This window comes from Vombatus ursinus, unplaced genomic scaffold (genome assembly GCF_900497805.2).
Source record: "Vombatus ursinus unplaced genomic scaffold, bare-nosed wombat genome assembly UNPS02014779.1, whole genome shotgun sequence".
NCBI lineage: Eukaryota > Metazoa > Chordata > Mammalia > Diprotodontia > Vombatidae > Vombatus > Vombatus ursinus.
The window spans coordinates 33,431,714-33,456,043 of record NW_020954557.1 but is presented as its reverse complement, the minus strand read 5'-3'; the positions used below and the strand labels follow the sequence as shown (position 1 = coordinate 33,456,043).

General features: G+C 35.5%; 1 protein-coding gene across 2 annotated transcripts in view; it reads left to right on the top strand.

The window, feature by feature from the left end:
* ITGA4 (integrin subunit alpha 4) overlaps positions 1–24,330 on the top strand; it is a 98,429-nt gene that overhangs the window by 15,474 nt on the left and 58,625 nt on the right. For both annotated transcript variants that reach the window (XM_027866002.1, XM_027866001.1), the window contains exons 3-10: positions 13,235–13,341; positions 13,435–13,564; positions 15,844–15,911; positions 16,921–17,050; positions 19,902–19,987; positions 20,858–20,920; positions 21,009–21,146; positions 22,807–22,912. In XM_027866002.1, the coding sequence (XP_027721803.1) occupies positions 13,235–13,341; positions 13,435–13,564; positions 15,844–15,911; positions 16,921–17,050; positions 19,902–19,987; positions 20,858–20,920; positions 21,009–21,146; positions 22,807–22,912 (828 nt within the window). The remainder of the gene's footprint in view (positions 1–13,234; positions 13,342–13,434; positions 13,565–15,843; positions 15,912–16,920; positions 17,051–19,901; positions 19,988–20,857; positions 20,921–21,008; positions 21,147–22,806; positions 22,913–24,330) is intronic.

Here is a 24,330-nt window from a genome sequence, read left to right as displayed (position 1 = left end):
CCCGTAAAAGGAGAGAGGAGGCATGGTCAAAACAAATCAATCAATTTCAGCACTTTTTTACTTAAATTCTATGATTCTACTAGTCTACATTTCAATACCAAGGGTAAAAATATCATAGAAGACACAGAAGTGCATTCTGGGAGAGGGATTCTTTCTGTGTGGCATTCCTATCCTCCCTTATCTGTAGGCAAAGGGAGCTCCAGATCCCTAGTGCTTTTAGCACATTTGGAATATTTATGCCTCTTCCAGGATCCTCTGTGCCTAGTGATATACCCTAGCTCATCCAATTCAATCTAATACAATGCAATAAATATTTATTGAATGCCTACCATGTGCCAGATAGTGTGCTAAGTGCTGGGGATACAATTAATAAAAATTTGTTTTAGTTAACTAATTTATTAATTAATGGTCTATCCTTGATGGTGGTATACTGGATAGTGTGCTGCACCTGGAGTCAGGAAAACCTGAGTTCAAATCTGGCCAGGGACACTTAATAGCTTTGTGGCTCTGGGTAAGTCACTTAACCCTGTTTGCCTCAGCTTGTTCTTGTTCAGTCATGTCATTCTCATTGTGACCCCATGTGAGGTTTTCTTGGCAGACATATTGGAGTTGTTTGCCATTTCCTTCTCCAGCTCATTTTACAGATGAGGAAACTGAGGCAAACAGGGTTAAGTGACTTGCCCAAGGTCACACAGCTAGTGTCTGAAACCAGATTTGAACTCAGGAAGATGTCTTTTTGACTCTAGACCCAGTGCTCTATCTACTGCTTCACCTAGCTGCCCCAGTTTTCTCATCTGTAAAATGAGTTAGAGAAGGAAATACAAACCACTCCAGTATCTTTGCCAAGAACACCCCATATAGGGTCACAAAGAGTTGAACACAACTGAAATGGTTGAACAACAACTTTAACTTTCATGTCATCTCCTTAGTAATATTGAAGCTTGGATCTGCCTTAGGCAGGACTGTTGCCTCCCTGACACTGCTGATAATGTATTACCAAGATTAGGATTTTCACTGTTTCTCACCAAGGCTGTATTTGTTCGGAGGAGCTATGTTCCAAGATTTATTAATTTTTATATCACTATAATGGAATATTTTAGCTAGCTGAGAGTTAACATACATGCTATGTGTGGATTGCCAATTTTTAAAGAATTCAGATACAGTAAAACACATCCATCATGGGAATTAAGATTGAATAAAATTTAATGTTTATTTGATGATTCAAAAAGAGTATTAGCAATTGTACTTCAGATTTGCCACTGTAAAATTCAATTATCCTAAAATATAGTACTATGGTCATATGAACTTTCTAATTGTTGTCCTCTGGGCAAATGGGAATTCTCTTTATCAAGCAACATGCAAACATTTCTATAGGAACTTTCCCAGGACTTCAAGTGAATAGGATTCTTAACTTCTTACAGCTTATTCCAGTATCCCTTTATATACTTGGCCTTATCTCAATGGAATGAATAGACCTGGCATATAGTAAGTAACTAATAAATGCTTTTGAACAGAAAGACTAATATGTTTTCCAGCTCTAGAATTCTGTGAATTATGATCCATCAGAAGGTCCCTTTTATTAATTTTCTTTCCCCCACTGGCCCCTACCTCAAAATTTTATCCTCTGAGCCAAACTCTTGGTTTACATAGTAGAATACATTTGAAAAAAATGTGGGAAGTTACTATTAAACCAGTAATTACTTCTGTCCGATTAGCTTAGTTAGCTCTATCACCAAAAGACAAATGTCTTGCTTTTGAAATTCCAGACATGTTATTTTTTGAAAAATCGCACCTGTTTTTATTTTGTTAAGACACAAAATGACCCATGACTCCTATAGATCTGTCACTTCTGAAGTCACCCCTCCCTAAGGCAGGGAGTATTATTAATATTTTCATTTGTTAGGGTAACATAACTCACTAATCTTATTGCTTTCTAGCAATTTACCAAGTTATCACTCTCGAGGGACAGGATTTCCATTCCCTTTAGTTTTTTTGATGGTAGTTTTCTATAATACATTCCAGATTGCATCTTCTGCCTAATACTTACTTGATCATTCACTTGTACTTTGGATGACACCCCGATGATGAAAAAAAAAGATCCTTTTGGCAACAACCATGAAGTTAAATATTGGAAAACTGGCACCTAGCTCGTTGTGTTCATGTGGCTGGGACAGTTCTGCCCAAGTTTCTTGTGCTTGGGGTGAATGCTGGCAGTACTTATGCATAAGTCCAAATCAATTCTGGGTCACAAAGGCTCCCTTAGCCAAACCACATGAGCCAAACAGCAGGCGGGGTGGGGGAGGGGGGAGGAATCTGAGTGAAGAGGGGCAGAAATTTGCTTCTGTGACAATCTCTGATGTTCCTTTCCAGCTCTAACATCTTGTATCATATGAAAACCTCAGAGTACTTAGAAACAGGAATTCTCTCACTGAGAGAGGCAATCACTCTGACTTAATTCAACACGTATTTTATTCAGTGCAGAAAATATAGCAGGTACTCTGCTAGGTTCCAGAGTCACAAAGATCAAAGTGAAGACTGGCTTGGCCTTCAAGCATTCTCCATTCTGCGTGGAACAAACAACATCTACATTGATAAGTGAATACAAAATATGTAGAAAATAAATTCAGGGAGAGGAACACCAACAGTTAGGGTGATCTGATCTGACATAGCCTCTTGCAGTTTGTACCTGAATTGAGCTTTGAAAGGAGCTCAGGATTCCCAGAGGCAGAAGTGAGGAACAAATGCATTCTTTGTATGTAGGACAGCCTGAGCAAAGACAAAGAAGAAGGGGATGGAGAATTTGGCTGGAAAATACAGTGAATAAGGGGAAGTAATTTAAAAGAAACCTGGAAAGATAGATTGGAGACAGATTGTGAAAGACTTTAAATGTCACATAGAGAAATTTGTATTTTGTCCTAGAGGCAAGAGGGATGTCACTAAAACTTCTTGAGCAGGGGAGTGACATGGTCAGGCCACCATTTTAGGAATATTACTTCGGCATATTAACAGAAAAGAGATGGGACAGGAGGCTGGATAGACTATTGTAGTTTAGGTTAGGGATGATGAGATCCAAAACTGGTATAGAAGCCATGTAGAGGAGAGAAGAGATGTTACGGAGGTAGAATTTACAAATATTGATAACTAATTGGATATGTGTGTCGGTAGGGGGAAGGAAAAGTAGAGGGGAGTGAGAGAGAATGAAACATTTGAGGAGGACTGAGGCTGTGAACTGGGGAAGTTCATGAATTGGATGGAACTAAACCAGCGTCAGGAAGGGATAGAGATTATTATCATATCTATGGGTGTTGACACTTACCAATAAACATATGCTTGTATATACATATGTATGACTCCTGGCACATTGGGTAGGTACCGTTCCAATAGGAAGAAACGAATGAGAATTGCACAGGATGGGCAGACATGGGTGGCTTGTACTCTGCATCACTGGGAGGAATAACTAGAGCAGTGAGATCCATGGAATTTTTAGAATATTGGAACATCCACACACACATCCACACAAAGTATAAATACTACATGGATGCATATGTACTGTACACATACATATGTATGTATTAACAAATGCATGTGTAAATATGTACACATACACACATTATAGTCTGAAGGGGCTCATATCTTTTTTCAGTTAAAACATCTTCTCTAGGAATCTTATGATGTTACAGATTGGAAACACTTTTTTAAAATTACATGATTTTGGAAGGATGCTATTATCATTCTTGGGTCAACTTCATCTCATTATCTTATCACTTTTATCATCTCAAAGTTGGATTACCAACATTGTCTTGTAGAGTAGAGGTTTCTGTTGTTAATTATCTGAATCTGTATTAACATAGAGAATTTTGTCTTTTTGAAGAAATACTTATGATCCCATCATTGCATGTTTAGCATCCTATAACCTCTACCTCCCCTCTACCCCATGCCTCAGTCTGGCAGAATGCTAGCTGAGAAGGTTCAGATGATATTTAGTCTGAGTCTCAGGGCCTCTATAACTTGACATTCCACATTGATAAAGGATGGTGGGACAAACTCTCAGAGTGATGCTGAGATCTGGGCTGGCTTTTGGATTTCCATTACTTTTAAGCTGTATCCTCTTTCTTGGATTCTCAGTGCAGCTTTGCTACCCAAACTCTTTATGTCCCTTCTAAATTGTAGATTCGCAAACTTTGTATAATATTTTAAGTAAGGGCTACCTGTTACTGAATAATACCAACAGATTACCTTGTACTTTTTATTTTGATCATGGTTATTTCAAGGATACCAAAAACATGGCAAGCTTTTGAATATTCATTATAAATCCTTTTTTATAATATACTTAATTTTCAGAGAGGGCTTAAATCTAAGGTGTCCTGAGCATTAAGAATTTGACCCCTTCATTTCCTAGGACTGGAAATTGTTATTTATTTTTATAGAACATCAAATAGGTTATTTATGGAGAGAAGCAACATAGTATAATGGATGGAGATCAGGTCTCAGAACCAGGAAGACCTGGGTTCAGGTTCTGCTTCTCTCACATTGGCTCTGTGATCCTAGGCAAGTCACATAACCTCTGTGTTCTGGGCAGTTCTGTAAGACTATGAGTTACTGACCTGCATTGATAAAGGGAGCATCTTCATTCAGAGAGTTCCCATTACCTTTTAAATAACAGGTCCCCTCTCTATCCTTATAATATATGCCACACATCATCCTTACATAAACAGATAACACACCAAAATGTTAAGTAGTATTATTTACATCAAAAAAGCCAAAGAATAATGATGTATATACTTGACAAAGGTGTCCACTGACATTATGGAGAACATTTAATACATGCCCCAGATCAAAGAAGGATTCCCTCTAGATTATGGGTTTTTTAACCTAGCATCCATAGATTTCACAGTCTATGGGAAAAATTAAATCTTCATTTCAAGACAATTGGTTTCCTATATGTTTTATTTTATACATTTAGAAACATTATGCTGAGAAAGGGCCCAAAGACTACCAGACTACCAAAGGGATCCAAAGTGGAACATTAGTCAGTAACGGACTTGGAAAGGCATGGATGGGGTGGGATCTTTGTTATTGGAGAAAATAAATGCATTGATGAGATCACATGCATTGGAGAATGCCATTATAAATTATACTTAATTTTCTAATATTGGAAATTTTATTATAGCATTATGGTTTTAAGTAATAGCTATATCTTAAAGTCTGAATAAATGATTAAATAATTCATACAAATGCAATTAAAGGAAATCATTTCAAAATTATATCTACTTTAAGGAGTATTTACCCTAGGTACATCTAGATAGAAATATTATTTATACTTTCTTGTTAGCTAGTTCTTGAATGGGGTTGTTTTACAGGATCTGGAGATTTTAAAGTTTCAGATACAAATACATACTTACAAATACTTAAGAAGGGATGCTGAGCCTTCAGATCAATTTCAGAAATGACTTGCATTCCTGGTGGTCCTTTAGACCAGATCACCTCAGACCATAAACCCAGCTCTTCCACTGTGAAGCTAGGTAGCCCAGGTCCAGAATAGCCCTCTCTAAATAGGAGAGAAAGGTAAAAATATTCACAGTTCTGGCTGCAAATAGTAGAATAAACTATATGACTTTATGTAGTATTGTGTTAATAAGAAATTTAGCTCATGTAAATTTAGTATAGTTAGCCATTAATGATTTGTGATCTGTCATTTTTTTGAATATGACATTGAAATTCATTGTTAATAATTATTAGAGAAGGTTTATGATTTATAGTTATTTAAACACTTGCTATAGTATATTTAAAATCTTGTTAGCTAATAACCAAGCTAAAGAAAAGGACAGTCAAAATTTTATTCTAATAAGAAGTTTAGTCATTTCCTATGCCACCACTCAACTTAAGAATTGTATTATTTTCATTTAACATAGTTTTTATTGATGTTCACTACATGCATTAGTTTGAGCTAATTAGCAACAAATGTCTCACCTATCTATGGCTAATATGTTTTATTAGATGTTGGGGAAACTTCCTAAGTTAGTGTGATTAGGAGGTTAATGTTAGAGAGAAAGTGTGGATGAAAAAAGATTGTAAGGCTTTCCAGGAGGGTCACATTAATGTACAGATTATTATTTGAGGTCATAAAAAGTGTTGCCTATTCATACAGCACTGTGGGCTCCCTCTACTGGTTGATTTAGTATCAAGATGCTGTTATTTGATTTCAGCTATCAGAAATCCAACTTGGGTAGCAATTAGGCATATTTTTTTTTTCTGACATGTTCAACTATGGACTTGGAGAAAGGAAAGAATAAAGACTTGGGTCAATAAAAAGTATATTTTTCTCTCAACTTTGTAACAATAAATCTAACTTCATTGCCTCTCCTTATAAGATTATCTTGAGTGATGAACTTCAAGAAAAATACAAAATACAAATAGTTTCCCCCTTTTAACCCCCCACCCCTCTTGTTGATAAATATACTAGAAGAAACTTTTGGAGGCCCTATGTATTAATAGAATCAAATCTCAGTGTAATTTTAAAAAGTAAGCTAGATATTTGGAAATGAGGGTCAATCACTCATTCAATAAGCACATATTAAGCACTTTTAATTGGTAGACCAATACTGTGCTGGGAGGTAGGGGATACAGAGACAAAAATGAGACCATCCCTGCCCTCAAGGACCTTACATTCAATTGGAGGTCTTCATTATTCTTTACTTTACAGAGACTTGGGACCATCTATGTCTTCAAGGAGCTTACAGTCTAATGGGGGAACACTACCCACAAAAAGCTGAAAAGCAGGTGGTAGGGGGTGGGGAGAGGTACCTGACACAGAAGCATGAAAGGAAAAATCAGAGAAGCCCTACAGTAGTATAACCAGTTGAGAAATGAGATGTCTGAGCTGAGCTCCTTCCTTAAGTGGAGGTCTTAGAGTTCATAGCTCCATTCTTCAATCAGAGGGACAGAGGGTGGTGATGAGGTGTAGTACCAAGGCTGATCTTGAAGGTTGATGAGATTTTCACTGTAATGGGATTCCTGGGGTATGGTGGAAAGGTCAGAGAGGTCCCAGAGAAGGGCAACCAGGTGAGAAATGAGAAGATGCCATAGATGTATTTGGAACAAACAGTTTAAAAAAAGTCTTAAGAAAGAATTCTGAAAATAGTGAAATAGTAAATAAACCCTCAGGTATACATAGGTACATCTGTCCTCTCTTCAATATAAAGGGTTTTTTAAGCAGCAGAGTATAAGAAAGCATGCCAATCAATAAATGCTTATCAACTGTTTTATGCATATAAATCAGTAAATGAGCACTTATTAAACACCTACTGTTTGCAGACACTGTGCTAAGTGCTGTGAATATAAAGACAAATGTGAAATATCTCCTGTACTCAAGGAATATAAAGACAAATGTGAAATATCTCCTGTACTGTGTTATAGTTCACATTCTCTATGAGGTCATGAGCTATGTATGTATCACATAATGGCATGAGGAACTAGAAGCAACCTTAGATATCTAGATGAATGCTTTTATTTAACAGATAAGGAAACTGGGGTCCAGAAAGTTTAAATAACTGTCTTGGAATTTGGAGCTGTGATGCTTCCACCTAACCACAAGACAAAGCTTCCCAGAAAGGAATCGAGATGAACATGTCAAGCTGCCATAGTAGTAGCATACTTTATATTCTGTTTCTCAGAAATGTTTACTCATAGTAATTGCATAGATTTGAACAAGGCAGTAGAGAAGAAAAACTCAAGTAGTAAGTAAACATTTTCACATTTTCTTTTTTCCAAAGGAGGAATGAGAATCTGTGAGATTTATCTACAGCATGAGCTGAGGAGAGTATGGTTCTATGTAACTTTGTCTACTGGGAAAATACATTCAGCTGTGCTTGGAATTAGTCATTCCAATTCTATAAAAGCAGGGAAAATTATCACATGTTAATTTCTGCTGACCTCTTTGATGTTAAGCCATGTAAAGTACTTTTTAAATTATAAAGTTGATTTGATTTACTAGGAGTTTAGATGAGTTAAGTATGAACTGAATTGAAAATCAGGTTATAAATCATTTCAGCATGGCATTTAGATAAAATATGAAGATAATCTGAGTTTGCTTATGTTCCTCTGTCAGGAAAATTTAACAGAATTAGCTTTCTCTTGACATTTTCAATAATCTTCAGATTTGGCCAAATCAGAAGTACTACATTACCACATGAATAACATTCTGCTCAGTGTTTGGCTTTCTGCTTCTCATTCTGGTTGAAACCAAGAGGGACAGAGGCCTATAAATATTACTTTCAAACTGGAATAAGGCTTTTTCAATTCTGATACAATTTGGAAACAGACTTGACTATTGTTGTCATACTTTAGAAATAGCAGGGCAGTAGCAGAAAAACAGATCTATATTCACGAGAATGAAAATGTCCATTTCTTTCTTCCATGAAAAGATGATTGATGCCAGCATATTTTAGTGGGGTGTCCAAATAAATGCAATTCAACATGTATTTATTTTTTAAAGTTTTTATTGATTTCATTTGTTTTGACATCAGTGTTTCCAGGCCCTTTTCCCCAGAGAGCGATACTTTACAACAGAACTCCTTAGCCTGGGGTCAATAAACTTTTTAAAAATAGTTTGATAACTGTATTTCAGTATGATTACTTTCTTTTTGATCCCATGTATTTTATTTTTATTCATTTAAAAACATTATTCTAAGAAGGGGTCCATAAGCTTCACCACACTGCAAAAGGGATCCATAACTCACAGAAAGGTTAAGAACCCCTACCTTAAAAAAGGGAAGAAAATAGGATGAGGGTGGAAGCAGTTCAGCAAAATGAACCAATAGATTACTTGAATTTGATGGTTTCTGCAGTGTTCTATAACCATAGGCTTGTTTCACAACCAACCTCTTCAAGGAGGAGAGGGAGATATATTCTCATGTTTCCTCTTTGGGGCCAAATTTAGCAAGCATTTGTTAAGGTCCTACTATGTGCTAGAAACCAAGACAGAAAAGAAAAAAAATAATTCTTGGCTTTAAGGATCTTACATTGAATTCTTAGAGTATTTTCCTCTGTTTCCATGCTTATGGAATATATTTCAAGTTAAAAATGACTGTTCTTAATTAGGTGACTAATTATAATCAAACCTTTTCTCCTATTAAATAATATAAAGTTTTCAAAGTTTTTTTTTTACCTTACTGATCATATTTTTGTAAAATCATTGATAGTGTCAAGTGGGGATCCCACAGTCACTCCTGCATATTTCTTACAAAAGTTGTTGTTGCTTGGCCTTCATTTTCAAAGAAGACCATGACATCACAGGTGATGTCTTGACTTGCATGTGAAAGGTATTGAGTTTCTGAGGGGAGGTCATCGTTGAAGTATTTTAAGGTGCTTGAAGTATTGGGGAAGAGACTGGTACAATAAAAAGGGTTCTGTGTTTGGAACTGGAGGAACTGAGTTCTACTACTAGGTACTTGTGTGATCTCGTGTAAGTTACTTTACATTTCAGGGTCTCAGTTTCATGAGATCGTAGACCTAGACCTGGACAGTTATCTTAGAGGCCATCTAGTCCAATCCCCTAATTTTGCAAGGGCCTATAGCAGTTAAGTGACTTCCTCAAAGTCACACAAGTAAATCAGTAAGCATTTATTAAGTGCATACTATGAGGCAGGCACTGGGGCTACACATACAAAACATGAAACAGTCTATATTCCTTAGGAACTCAGAGTTGAGATTTAACCGAGGTCTCCCAACTTCAGAGCTAGTGATTTTTCTGCTATAATACACTGTTTTCTTCTTGTAAAATGAGGGGGTTAAATTATCACGTAAGGACCCTTCCAGCTATATGTATGTATGTATACGGATACATATGTATACACACATACACACATATATATGAGTTGACTTAATTATTTAATTGAATCTAATCTAATAGGGATTTATAAGTTAAATTTTTTCTTCTTGAGAATCAAACAACTAGGTTGAATGAACAAATCAGACTACTAGAAATTGGGTCTAGATAGTTTTGTTTTTGCCATCATGGAGCTACAACCATCAACTTTAGTTAATTCCCTGTATTTAAAATTTTTGCCCAAACCAGAAAGTGTTTAGTTGCTATTTTGTCATTCTTGAACTTAGCATAGAGATTGTTTTCACTCAGAGCATTGCTTTTTGTAAAAAAGCAAATGAAAATGTCTCCTTTGAACTGTAGCCCTTTAAATGAAATTTTTGCCATTTTCTGTGCTACACTGAATAAAAAAATTATGCACAGTCTTTGGGGAAAAATCAACAAGGCACAGTACAGCTTAGTTACAGTACAGCACAGTTAGTACAGCTACTGCCTGCATATGGAATTTCCTACCTATTTTCTTATGTAACAATACTGTGGTGAAACCATACTGCATTGTTCCTTGATGGCTACATGATTGGCTTTTGTGTACTGTTTGTTCAGGGCAGCTGTGTTTGAGGGTTTGGTTGTTTTCCCTTGACATCTTTTTGAAGAACAAACAAATACAGGCTCATTCTCCAGCCTTTATACGCAAGAAAATGCTCCTGGGTGAGGGGTGGAGAGAAAAAAACAGTGTAAAGGAATCACATCTCTAATATGTTACCCATAAACATGTAATCAAGCACTCTGAATGTGGATTGTTTCCTCTAGAATCCATGGGTTCTTGACCTTTTTTTTTTCTGTATCCCCTTTGTAGATCTCTTTGGCATTCTAGTGAAAACTTTTTGCAGACCCTTTTGCAGAATAATATTTTTAAATAATTGAAGAAAATACTCAATTTTGGCTTGAGCTTAGTAGAAATAAAGATAAAATTTTTTCCTACCCATGGGAAGGGTTTCATGGAGCCCCTGAAATCTATCCATGGACCCTCAATTAAGAACCCCAACTTAAATGCCAGATTTATAGGAAAAGTGACTCTAGTGTGAGAAACCTAATGATTCAGGCACAATGAAATAGAAATGGAAATGAACATTAAAATGAATCAATATGATATAAAATCTAAGTTAGAAACAACAATAATTAAAGCTCACCAGTTTGCCCAACCTTTCTAAACTCTTATTTTCTGGAAGTTAAAGAGAAGGAAGAATCAATCAATATGCATTTGTTATGCACCTACTACATGCCAGGCACCAGGAACATATGATGAAGAATGAAGCAATTCCTACTTACGAAGAGCTTACATTCTTATGAGGGAGACACTGTATACACATATAAATATATGTTGCATAAATATAAAATGAATAAACAAATATATTTGTTGTTGAGTCATTTCAGTCATGCCCTACCCTTTATGACCCCATTTGGGATTTTCTTGGCAAAGATACTGGAGCAGTTTGCCATTTTCTTCTCCAACTCATTTTACAAATGAGGAAACTGAGACAAACAGGGTTAAGTGACTTGCTCAGGGTCACACAGCTAGTAAGTGTCTGAGGCCAGATTTGAACTCAGGTCCTCCTGACTCCAGGGCCAGTACTCAATACACCGCACCTTCTAGCTGTCCAAACAAATATATGCAAAGCAGTTAAATACAAGGTAGTGTGAAAGGGGCGTGAGGAGTTAGGAGGAGTCAGGAAGGGGATCTTGCAGAAAATGGTGCCTGAGCTTTATCTTAAAGGAAGAGAGAGACTTTATGAGGCAGAGGTAAGTAAGGAGTGCCTAGGCATGAAAACACAGAGACAGGAGATGGAGTATCAAGTAAATGTATTGGCAAAGGTAGGATTAGATACTCCCAACAACATCTTCTTGTGAATACTTCAGTCAAACAACAGTAATTTATGATGTGTCAGGAGCTCTGTTCAGGAAACAGGGACAAATGAAATAGTCTCTGCCCTTCCTATAGGGAAAGATAACCTGCACATATACATAAAAATATATATAATAAATTTGGAGTGGGGGAGGGGTTGAGATGTGTAGCTGGGGGGGATCAGAAAAGGCATGGTGGAAAAGGTGGCATTGGGAACTGAGCTTTGAAGAGAACTAGGGATTTTGAGATTTGGAGGGAAGAATGTGTCTCGTAGGCTTTTGCAAAACCACAGAGATAGAAGGTTATGTGTAAGGACTAGCAAAAAGGCCAGTTTGGCTATATCACAAAGTATGTGAAGTGAAGCAATATATAATAAGACTAGAAAAGGTAGGTTGGAGCGAAGTTGTGAAGGGCTTTAAATATTAAACAGAGGAGGTATTTGAGAATGGCACACTGTTGAGTGAAGGAGTAATATGGTCAGACCTTTGCTTTAGCAGCTCAAGGGTCCTCAGAGGCCATCTAGTCCAATACCTTCATTTTCCAGATAAAGAAACTGAGGCTCAGAGAGATTAAATGACTTACTCATGGTCACAAAACTAGTGGGTGTCAAAGGCAGGATCTGAACCAAATTCATGCTGATGCTAGGGCCAGCCTACATCATAGTGCCTCTCATTACATCATACTGGCTCCCTCCTTCTCTTTTATCTAACACTGAAGATGGCTCAGTCCTTAATCCATCAGCACTTTCAGTAGTTGAGTATAGTTTATCTGGGCCAGGTGTCATCAGGGGTAATTAAGTTCTTTATTAAGATCATCAAAACTGATTTAGAGCTGGAAGGAATGTCTGAGGTCATCTAGATTGATGTCATTTCTGAGAGGAGGAAACGGGCTCAAACAGTAAATAGCAGAGATAAATTTTGAATTTTGATCCTTTTCATTCCATCAACAAGCATTTATGAAGTGTTTACTATGGGTTGATCATTGTGTTAAACTCTAGAAATAGAACAAAAGGCAAATTAATCATGTTATCTTATTCTCTCCTTACTAAATTGATATTTAAGTTCATTTTGTTGGGTTAATAGCTAAAAGAAATTTGTGAATAAATTTTCAATTGGTCTAATTATTTTTTAAAAATTATTCAGAGGATGTTTAAATTGGCTTTACTCACTTTTTTTAATAGTGCTCTCCTAGACACCCCACCTCTTTTTAGTTATTGCATGTAAATGAAGTTGTGTCTCCACCATACTGATAATTTGACAGAACTGATATGTATTTGACTAATATAGCCTATATCAAGAGACATTAAGAATACTCGGAGAATGTAGACTCAGAACTCCTTATCCACCACAGAGTTTCATAAATACTGAACACAGAATTGAGAAAGCAAAAGTAGAGTTTAATTTCACTTGAAATTTTCCTGAATTCGTGTGTTTATTTTTACGAGCTGATGTAGTGTAATGCTATTTCCATGATAACTATGGAAAGTAATCTTTTTGTACGTTCTACAGGCAACCCTGCTGGAGACTATTGTGGAAAGACATGTTTGGGAGAAAGAGACAATCAATGGTTGGGGGTCAGTCTTTCCAGACAGCCAAAAGAGAATGGAACTATTGTGGTATGTATTGGCATTTTGTCCTCAGTTGGTGTTATGCAAACAATTACAGCATGAATACTGCTATTATATAATTTGCATTTGTGTTTCATGCAGGCCTGTGGACATCGATGGAAAAATATATATTACATGAAAAATGAATATAAGCTTCCCAGTGGTGTTTGTTTTCTAATGCCCCCTGACTTGCGAACAGAACACAGCAAAAGAATGGCTCCTTGTTATCAAGGTGAAGTGAGGTTCTAATATTGGATCATGAGAAGCAAGTGTATGTTGCTTTAAAGATGTAGATACATCTTGGTTCATGATTCTCAAGTTGAAAAATATTGTTCTGTATGGATAAATAAATTGGTTCTATATTTTTCCCTAATTATTTAAAATATTTCTTTAACTCCTAAAATTACTCCTCTTTCATTTTTTACTCAGTAGGTAGTAGGGCTAGCTTCAAATAATGAAATTTATGTACTTAAGGAGAAATATATTATAGTCAACTCTTTTTTACTTGGATAGGGAGCGAGTTCTGCCAATGAAGCGGATAATTAAGAATCATTTCTATTTAGTTTTGGAAATAAAAATGTGTTCTCTGTAGTTATATTCAAAAACAAGTGTTTCTGATATTCTGGAAATGCATTGCCCTTCCAACAAAATAGTGAAGCTGTTCTGTGAAGATTACTCTATTTGTTTAATTTGCTTCTCATCTCAACACTTCTCAGAAAGCTTTAGAGTCTAAGCAGAGTTCCATGTGTACATCTTTTTGTCTCTGTCTCACTCTCTTTCCCTCCTCTTCTCTCTCTTTCTTTTTCCTTCACATCTCTATCTCTACTTCTTCTGGTTCATTCACCTTCTCTTGTGTAAAAGCATAAGTAAGTGAAATTTGAAAAGCTTTTCCTTCCTGTTCTAGCTAGGATGGAGGCATCTTGTAGGAGTCATAGTTGACAGGCAAAGCAAAAATACAAACACAGGGCTTAAGTAAGTTGAGTAGACACTAATGTCAACATGAAATGGAAAGCAAGACCTTATATATGACCTTTTGGGACACTTGAGAGTTATCTCCAACCCAGATGCTAGCTTGGCCATCTTTCTACCCACAGTCTACCAATTCCATCTGTCTATCACCCTCCTTTACATATGTACAAACACATATACACCCAGAGCTTCTCTCTCGTCCTTTACATTCTTTCTTCTCCCTCTCAAAAAAAGGTAGTGAAGACAGCAGATTGTATGAAAGACTTGTGACCCAGAATTGTCTTTTGTACTCATTGCAAATAGTTGAAACTAAGAGAGCTGGTTGATAAAGGGGAAATTTAGTCATCTGGTTTTTTTTATTTTTTTATTAACAGAATAGCAAATGTCCCATTAGACTGATCTTTAAAGGTAAAATTGACTGGATTCTTCCCCCACTGATTTGATTTCTCATTTTTCTAGCATTGTGAGGTAGGCATAGAGTGTTAGAAACCTATATTTCTTTAAGTTCCCTTAAGCCTGCAATATATGGCATTTAGATAGGAGAGGGGTAATTTATGTTCAGTGAAATGATCAATATCAGTGTATAATATAAATCTCCACCCAGTACATCTGCTGTAGCTGTTAGAGTTTCAGTTAAAATAGTCATTTGGAACAAAATGAAGTTTGTTCAATAGGAGGGAAATGGGAATTGGGTTTCTTAAATACTAATCTTGAATATTTCACTTACAAATTATGTGACCACATTCAAATTATTTAATGGGAGGGGGCACTTCATTTCCTTTTGCTAAAAATGAAATCTGTGCCTTTTGCCAAAGAGATATTTGGGGGCTACATATCACAGTTGGAAGGGGTCTTATTCAGATCACCTATTCCAGCTTCTCACTTTACAAATGAGGAAATTGAAAGAGTGCAGAGGAGGAGGGCTGGTGCAGAGTTTGAGCTGATTTGCCTTAGATCATAGAGTATGAAGAAGACTAGAGTTTGGATTTTTGAAGTCCAGCCCTAACCTGCTTTTCTCCATATTATTGCACGTAAAATAGTTTGGAATTTTTCAAAAAATGGTGATCTATTGCATAATCAACAAGTATTTAAAGCACTTACTATGTACCAATTGAATAAAAGACGAGGAATGCAATCATAAAACATGCCAGTTTCTTCCAGATTTTATAGACTTCACTTATATTTCTCCTCAGCTTTTTCTTTTTGAGATTGAAATTCTTATTTTGGTCCTGCCTTTATATAGTAGCCTATACCATTGTCTTGACCATTTTGCTGACGCTGTCTTGACCTTTTCTGTCTTCATCACAATCCCAGAGACAGAACACTAAACTAGACAGATGGGTGCTGAAGACATAAATTCAACGAATGAAATGTTCTCTAGGGGCTTATATCTTTAAAGGTATTGATATAGTATTCTCATTAAAAACATGAGATAACAAGAGGCTATGCCTTTAAAAATTTTTAAATCAAGGGCTTATAAAGTCACATTTGGTAAATGTATTATTTTAAAAATAGTTCACTAATTAATTTTTTTTTCTTTAGATTATCTGAAAAAATTTGGAGAACAGTATACATCATGTCAAGCTGGAATATCTAGTTTTCACACAGAGGTAAGTATTAAGTTTTAAAAACAGTTTAAACTTTTCAAACTATAGAATCCTCATTTTTCTGAACATGAATAACTTAAATTTTTCATATGACTGGTGTTTTGACATTGTAAAATGTGCAAGGCTTAGCATAAAATGGTTTTCCTTAGAGTAGCCTGTATCCTAATCTTTATTCTTTAAATTAAATTTGTATTTTGAGAAAATTCTAATAAATGAACAATGTGAAGAATGATTTATCCTGAACGGCCTTCTAAAAAAAGTAATATTGAATACATCAACGCTTCTGAAGGCTGCTGAAGGACAAATTTTTCCATTTTACAAAACCTACATAAGTACCCAAGTATATTAAAACTAGTTACAAATTGTAGGAAAAGGATCTGTAGTTCTGTATTTTCCCCATAAAATTTCTCTGAGAGAGGCAGAATACTAAACCAGACAGATTTTGCTCCAGAGAAATGCCTCTGAGAGAGAAATGAACATGAAAAAGATGAAGAGAAGAGCTGCAAAATGGTTAAGACAAAGGGATAAGCTGCTATTTCAGGGCAAGACCTCAGTGACAAGGACTTCAATCTCAAAAGACAAACCTGAGGGGAAATAGAACTATAAAATTTTGAAGAAACTTGTTTTGTGGCATGTTTTGCGGGTAAATCCCTAATCATTTATTCAATAGGGAAGGGCTGTCTTTCCCTACTCTGTGTTCTTCCAAAACACCTTCTCTGCTCTAAATCTATGATATTTCTTGAGTAATCCTTTATTTTAGAAGCCACTGGCTTTCCTGATCTAGAAGTGAAACTCACATACTAGTTTATTCTTAAAGTTTTGTCCAGAAGCCCCTTGAATTGAAGCTTTAGTAGTCATGTTCCATGCCTTCACTATATTGATTATTTGTAATAAATTTTTTGGTATTAAAAGCATCTTTTCTATTAAATGTTCACATAAAACATCTCTGTTTCAGACTTTTATGGTAAAATATTTTCCCTTTGATAATAAAGGTGTCTTATTTTCCTTCCAGGATTTAATTGTTATGGGAGCCCCTGGATCACATTACTGGACAGGTTCACTCTTTGTATACAACATTACTGCAAACAAGTACATGTCTTTTGTGGACAGAATGAATAAAGTAAAATTCGGAAGCTATATAGGTACTGTAAAAATTTAACACAAGTTTAATAACCTCAGGCCTACAAGGAGTAATAAATGTTGATTTAAGGCTTAGATGTATAATGGATATAAGAAGCCATTAACACTTCTCAGAGTTCAGAAATAGCCTGCTTAGCCAAAGAATCCCTTAATTTATGTTAATCTGAATTTTACATTTGCCAAATGCATTTAAACCATAGGATGAAAAAAGGGCCTAATAAAATCAAAACTACATACATTCAATCCAACAAACCCTTTTTAAGTGCTTTCTTTGTGCAAAAATCACTATGTTGGGGACACATAACCCCAGAGTTTCTATTCAAAGCCTTGGGAAGTAGAATTGGGAAGAATCTTGCCTTTCCTCTTAGGTGACTATGGCCATGTTTATAAAAGGTTCACAAGAATACAGATTATATGAGTGATAGTGTTTTTAGAATGTTTGATAATGGCTAATCTACTTTTATATTAAATTCCCTTTATATCTCAATAGTTCAATTTAACACATATTAATGGTATGTCCAAATGGTGCCAAGCACTAGTAGGACAATGATTAAAAATGGCATAGTGCCTTCCCTCAAGGAGCTTATGTTCCACTAGAGACTTGTTGATAGTTGAACTCTTTTTAAAGCACAAATACTTAAATTTTCTCTATGGCCAAAATAGATAAAACAGAATGCATAGTTTGGGTTTTTCTAGGAATCTTAGATTTGTTAGAGTTAATTCCAAGTTTGTGGTGAAATGAATGTTTCTTTAATCCTTAGGAAATTATAGTTGATAACCAAAATACTAGGATTATTTCAAGAATATTTCATGTCAGGGTTTCCTTAGCTTTCTGACTCTACATATGAGTATCATCTATGCTCAGAAATAATGATGACAAACTTGGAAGTGGTCTTGATTTTTTTTCCATATAAAATAATAGAGTTACATTTGTATTTTAACATTTTTTGGTTACCTCTGAAATATTTTTGTAATACTTTTACTTATCCTAGGAAATAAGTCTAAAAGAGAATGGACATAATTTTAGAAGTTATACAGTCCATGTTCTATATACCAAAATTAGGAACAAGTACAAAATGTTACAGTAGTCTTCCTCATACTGGCATATCAACATTCATAATAGGAAGCTTAAGGATCATCTTTTCAAATGAATCCTAATTGAACTATTTTTTGGCTTTTGAATTACATTTCATTTACATGAAAACATTCCTGCTATGGTCCTAAGAGTTGTTTTGGCTTTAACAAGACAGAAGTCAAGTGAACTAGCTGTTGAGGGTTTTGTTTTCCATTTCTAGGTCCTTCTCTAAAAGCTACTTGTGTTAAAATAGGATTTGACGTTGGCAGATAACCAAACTTCTAAGATAACATTGTGCCAACCTATAGAAAGGCTATTCCTTTAGCATCTTTTTTAAATTAGGTCTCTGGGTATTTCTTGTTCTTAAGGCAAACTTTATTTATATGTAAGTACAGGAAATAATGCTCCTCATCTAGTGGTCACTCAAGAAATCTGTTTGTATAATATACTGACTGACTACAAAGGTACAGGACTAGAATACACTTAGAAAGCATTCTTTAGTTCTGGGGTGTGGACACTTGCGTCTGGCCTAGTCATATGGTTCCAAAGAAATCCTATGGGGATGATCAGTATTTCCAAAAGCTTTTATCTGATCCAGAAAGTATGTAGTACTCATATATTATTTCAATTGATCAAGAACTGATATGGTATGACGTACCTAATATGGAAATACGTTTTACACGATTGCAAATATATAAAACCTATATCAAATTGCTTACCATCTTAGGGAAGGAGGTGAGGGAGGGAGAAAATTTTGAACACAAAATTTTTAAAAATGAATGTTAAAAATTGTCTTTATATGTAATTGAGAAAAATAAAGTTGTACATACGTACATATGTATGTATACACACGCTTTTGGCATGAATTGTGGGTAGGATTGTACCCTATGAGAGTGCCTAAAGTTTTAGAGATTTTTCCCCAGGGACAACTAGCTTTAGACTTCTTAGATTTATCCAGGATATATGCAGATTTTAGTCAATTTAGGATATAAGTTACAGGATAATGAAAGGGAATATACAGGGAAAATGGCTTCTGGATATATGGCTTCATGATTTGTATTGCATTGCTGAAGTGGCTGAAATTTAGGTATTCCCCTGGTAATAGTTCTTTTTCATTCTTTCTTATCTCTCTATGTCCTGATATTTTTTGACAATAGCAGTTTTTTTTTGTACTATCCTGATTTTTCCCTGGGCTCAGACCTTTAATACAATGGTAGTATACATTGATGTATTGATTGAATGATTGAATATAATTGAAAATATAATTGTTTGACTTGTTGCATAGAATTTTTTTTTCATTTTAGTGTTTAAAATCAGAACTAAGGCACTGCTTCATAATAGGGAATTCAAGAACACTTTGGTTTCCCAATAAAAATGTATTACTTTTGTGTGGATGGTAGATAATCTAAGAAATGCAACAAAGTGCAATCATTTTTAAAAATCAAAAAGATACATTTTAGTTCATCTAACTCAGGAGTGGGAAACATGCAGCTTCGAGGCCACATGTGGCCTTCCAGGTCCTTGTGTGCTGCTTTTTGATTGAGTCCAAGTTTGTTTGTTTGTTTGTTTTTGTTTTTTTTTACTGAGTTCGAGTTTTATGGAACAAATTCTTTTATTAAGGGGATTTGTTCTGTGAAGTTTAGATTCAGTCAAGGGCCACACTGTGAACCTAGAGAGCCACAGGTTCCCCACCTCGATCTAACTTATGAATGTTTTATGAGGTGTGCAGGTATTTCCCTATAATGAATTTCTTTTCGATTCTTCTCTTCCCTCCCAAGGATATTCTGTTGGTGCTGGTCATTTTCGGAATCGCCGGCTTACAGAAGTAGTTGGAGGAGCTCCACAGCATGAGCAGATTGGTAAAGTAAGGATTGTATTTCTTATCACTGTTTACCTGCAGAGATACAAATTTTGATAAAAACTGAAAAGAGTGTGGCAGAAGGGAACCCAGAAGCCTTGAGGAGTCACAAAGAAAAAATGTATTTCACTGATAATATTAGATAGTATTACCATGTATCTAGTACATGATAATTAATAAATGCTTTTGTTATAAAGGCCGCATAATAATGTTTAACAAAGGAACATACCTTTTAGGCTAGTTGTAGATTCTATTTTGTTTTTGGGCAGACAAAATTTTTCCCCTTTTAACACAGTCAGCATTTCCCCTTTAGCAATGTTTCATTTATTATGCTATGACTAAATAAAAGTAATTTGGTAATGTATTTTAATGTTCAAATGGCATAATGTAGAAATATAAAGTTAGCCCTTATTTGTTCTTGGGCCCCTTACAGGTTATATGAGTGGTAAGCCTTGTATGGAGTATAAATGGAAGCTGGGGAGGAGTCAGGGGAAGCAAACTCATTCCTTCTAGTCCTAGCTCCATCACCTTAGACAAGTCACCGTCCCTCAGCTTCAGTTTTACCTTGGTTTTCAGAAAATGGGGATAATATTAGTTATACCCTATTCAAAGGGGGATTTCATAAAATAATGATGGCAAAATGTTTTGACAACATAAAGTTGTCTACACAAATAAAATATTATTATGTGTGATCTTGAATAGCTAACCATACTCTGTCTCAATTCATCAATCTTAATGTAAACTATAGGTTTTTAATTTAGTTAGCTAATATTTTATTATACAAATAAGAGACCTTAGAATGAAATGAAAAGCAGATTTTACCTTATGTGAATGTAATTTAAGGATGCTTTTGCTGACTTTTTTTTTTAATCTTAGGCATACATATTCAGTGTTGAAGAAAGCGAACTGAATATATTGTATGAAATGAAGGGGAAGAAGGTAATATATCTTTCTTTACACACTGAACTTTATGGTGACAATGGTACTTAATCAGTGTCATAACCAAGTTTGCTTTGACTTTGTGTAGCTTGGTTCATATTTTGGAGCCTCGGTTTGTGCGGTGGATCTCAATGCAGATGACCTCTCTGACTTACTTGTTGGTGCCCCTATGCACAGCATTGTCAGGGAAGAAGGAAGAGTTTTTGTATACATCAACTCAGGCTCAGTAAGTTATCATATGTCAGTTATTTTCAAATATTTAAGGAATTGGAAGGAGAACTGAAGGACTGTTTCCTATTTTTGTCTAAAACCTGTGATTGATTTAATTGAAAACAGTTTTCACCTGGTTAAGTATCTTGTTGATTATTTTAAGTGGGGTGGGAGTAATTGGTTGGTTGGCTTAATATACCCTCACCCTTCCAAGAGTATGAGAGAACTTGCTAAACAGTGAGCATGACATTATTAAGATTCTTTTAAATCTTTTTTTTTCAGTCAAAGACAAGGTTTACTAGAACAGCGAGTGGGGTGAGCAAGATTCCTAGTGAGTTTGTGCTATTGGCTAGATTTTAAGAATCTGAGCCATTGGCCAGGTTTTAAGAATCTGAACTTCTTTCAAATCATTTTGTGGAAGTTTCAACCCAAAATATAAGCTTCCTTCACTTAACTACCTTTGTCTTTCTGTTAAAGTATAGTCACCTTATAAAAGGAAACCAAACAAATCTCACTTCTAATGAATTTAAGTTTTCAAGTTTGTTTTCTTTGTTTTTTTTTTATTGGTTAGATTAGTCATTCACAGTAATTTGCAAAGGCCTTTGACTTCTGTCAGCAGAGTAAGTGCATAACCTGATGAAATTATAGAGCTAGAGGATTGAAGCGATTTTACCTCAATGAAATCCTTCAGTAAATTCTTTAAATAAGCTTATCTTAATTTTATTTGATTTCAGTACCAATAAGAGCAAATGTATAATATAAATTTGAGGAATTATGCAAGGATTTTCCTTGCCTTGAGCTTCAAATCTCAGTTAACAGTTTTTGTTCTGTCTTTCTCATGGTGAAGATTGTTCTCCTTGACAGAAAAAAACAGAAATGACAAATGGTTGAATAGATTTATCTTCATTTCATCATCTCTTCTCATTGCCCCATTCATCCTCAGTAATGATTCTTTCCATTCTTTGGTATTTTCCTTTCCAAAATCATGTTTAAAAAAAAACCCTTTTGTTCTTGACATTCCCTACCAGATCTCATTTTTTTGAGTGTAGCATTCCCAAAACTATTCTCACAGGACCACTTTCCTTGTTTACTTGTCCAACCTCTGTACATGTCTCTTTTTTTTTTATGTCCCTCTGCCTTAGTCTCTCAGTTCCTTGTTCATATTAATTAGTCTTGTTAGGTAACTTGCCTGTTTCTTCCCCCATTATAATCCTTTCGTTATTTGCATTGTGAACATTTTGTTCATGAAAGCATTCCATACCTCTAGGATCCACTTCCCAGAGAATTTTAGGCCATGAGGTACTATTTGTCCTTCTGCAGAATTTTTGATATTTGATTTTTTCTTTCTTGTAAATCATGAACTCTAAAATGGCATAGTTACTTCCTCCCAAATTCCCGTTACTTCTACTTTGGTAGTCAATTCCTCCTTATTGACTGCAGTCTTGTCCATAATTACAGTTCTTCCAAAACCTCCAAGTACAGCGCCCCGCGTACATAGCAATTCTAAAAACTACAAACTACAACAAATGAAATTTGTTTTTACATAGATGGCAAACCTTAGTATGCATTTTTCCTCTAGGTTTTAGGGACTTAAAAAAAATCCATGTTGAAGCAGTAATATCGGATTACAACTCTAAGTGATACAAGGGTCTCTCGTGATATTTTTCCCCTTCCAGGAAATGAAAGAAATGGAAATTGAGCTGGTTGGAAGTGACACATATGCTGCAAGATTTGGAGAAGCCATAGTCAACCTAGGGGACATTGATAATGACGGCTTTGAAGGTAACGTCAAATTAAATATTTTGTGGTTGATTTCACCTTACAAAGTCATGCTTTAAAGTGAATATTATTGGGCTTCGTTGGCTCCTACAGGAAATGACTCAGGTTGCTGTGCTTTTGAAATTCTTTTATATGCTTTTTATAGTTTCTCTATGGCCTCCTTCACTATCAACTGTCCTCCCTTGCCCCTGTGTCTTCCCTTTCTAAGTACAAGGTCTGGGAGTACTTCCACGAACCTAGTAGCTAGCAGGGATGTATCCACATCATTACAGGAATAAAAATATAATGCTTACTAATTGTTTTAGACTTGGTGGATTTTTCCTTTAAGAGATATGCAAATACCCACTGTCAAACTTAATCTCCTCATGTCTTCCCTATCTCCAAAGGAACATCTAGTTTTATTTGACATATTTGGGTAAGAATCTTAGCTAGTGCGTATGTGTGTATGGATCTGTTTGTTGTTTAGTCATTTCGGTTGCGTCCAACTCTTTATTACCCCATTTAGGGTTTTCTTGGCAAAGATACTGGAATAGTTTGCCATTTCCTTCTCCAGCTCATTTTACAGATGAGGAAACTGAGGTAAAAAGGGTTAAGTGACTTGTTTAGGGTCACACAGCTAGTGTCTGAGGCTGAATTTGAACTCATCTTCCTGACTTCAGGTTGGGAGCTCTATCCTCTGTGACACCTAGCTGTATTCGATATTAAAATAAGGTTGTGAGGTAAGAATGTCCCCAGAAAACTGGCAAGATGCCTGAGAAAATTCTGTCAGCTTTTCTATTGGTGGAAAGAAAGAAGAAGGGTCTGTCAGTGAATGCTGGAATGGAAAGAATAGGTCAGTGCATTTCTCTGGTGACTACAGAGCAGAGTTGAGGTTTTCAGTAAACTTTGCTGCATGTTTCCCTACAGTGTAGACTTGTATCATTCAATATGACCTTTTTGATTGTTTTAAAGAACAGAAAGCATGCTGGATTCAAAAAGACATTTCTTCAAATAATTTTTTTCAGTGTATATTTTGGCAGTTAGGTGGGCACTAAAATTGAATTCCAAATGGCATTTTTACTGGTTACATTTATACACATTGACTCTGTTGATTCCTTAATTTCTGAAGAATGCTGCACATCTCACTCTTCTTGGAATATTCACTTTCTATATTTCATTGTTTTTTAGATCTTAGCAGGGCTTATACTGATATGCACCAAAAGCATACCAGTTTGACCCATTTTTTTTGTTCAATAGCTTAAATTTCAGTTGATTATTCCTATACGGGTAAAAACCCCAGGATTCCCTTGATTTTTTATTTTTCCTCTGCCTTGTTCTCTTCCTTATTCCTTCTGTCTTCCCATGATGGTGATGCTAATGGTGTGGATTTCAAATTTCATACTTTGGGCAGGTGTGGGTGGGTGAAGGGGTCAAATAGAATA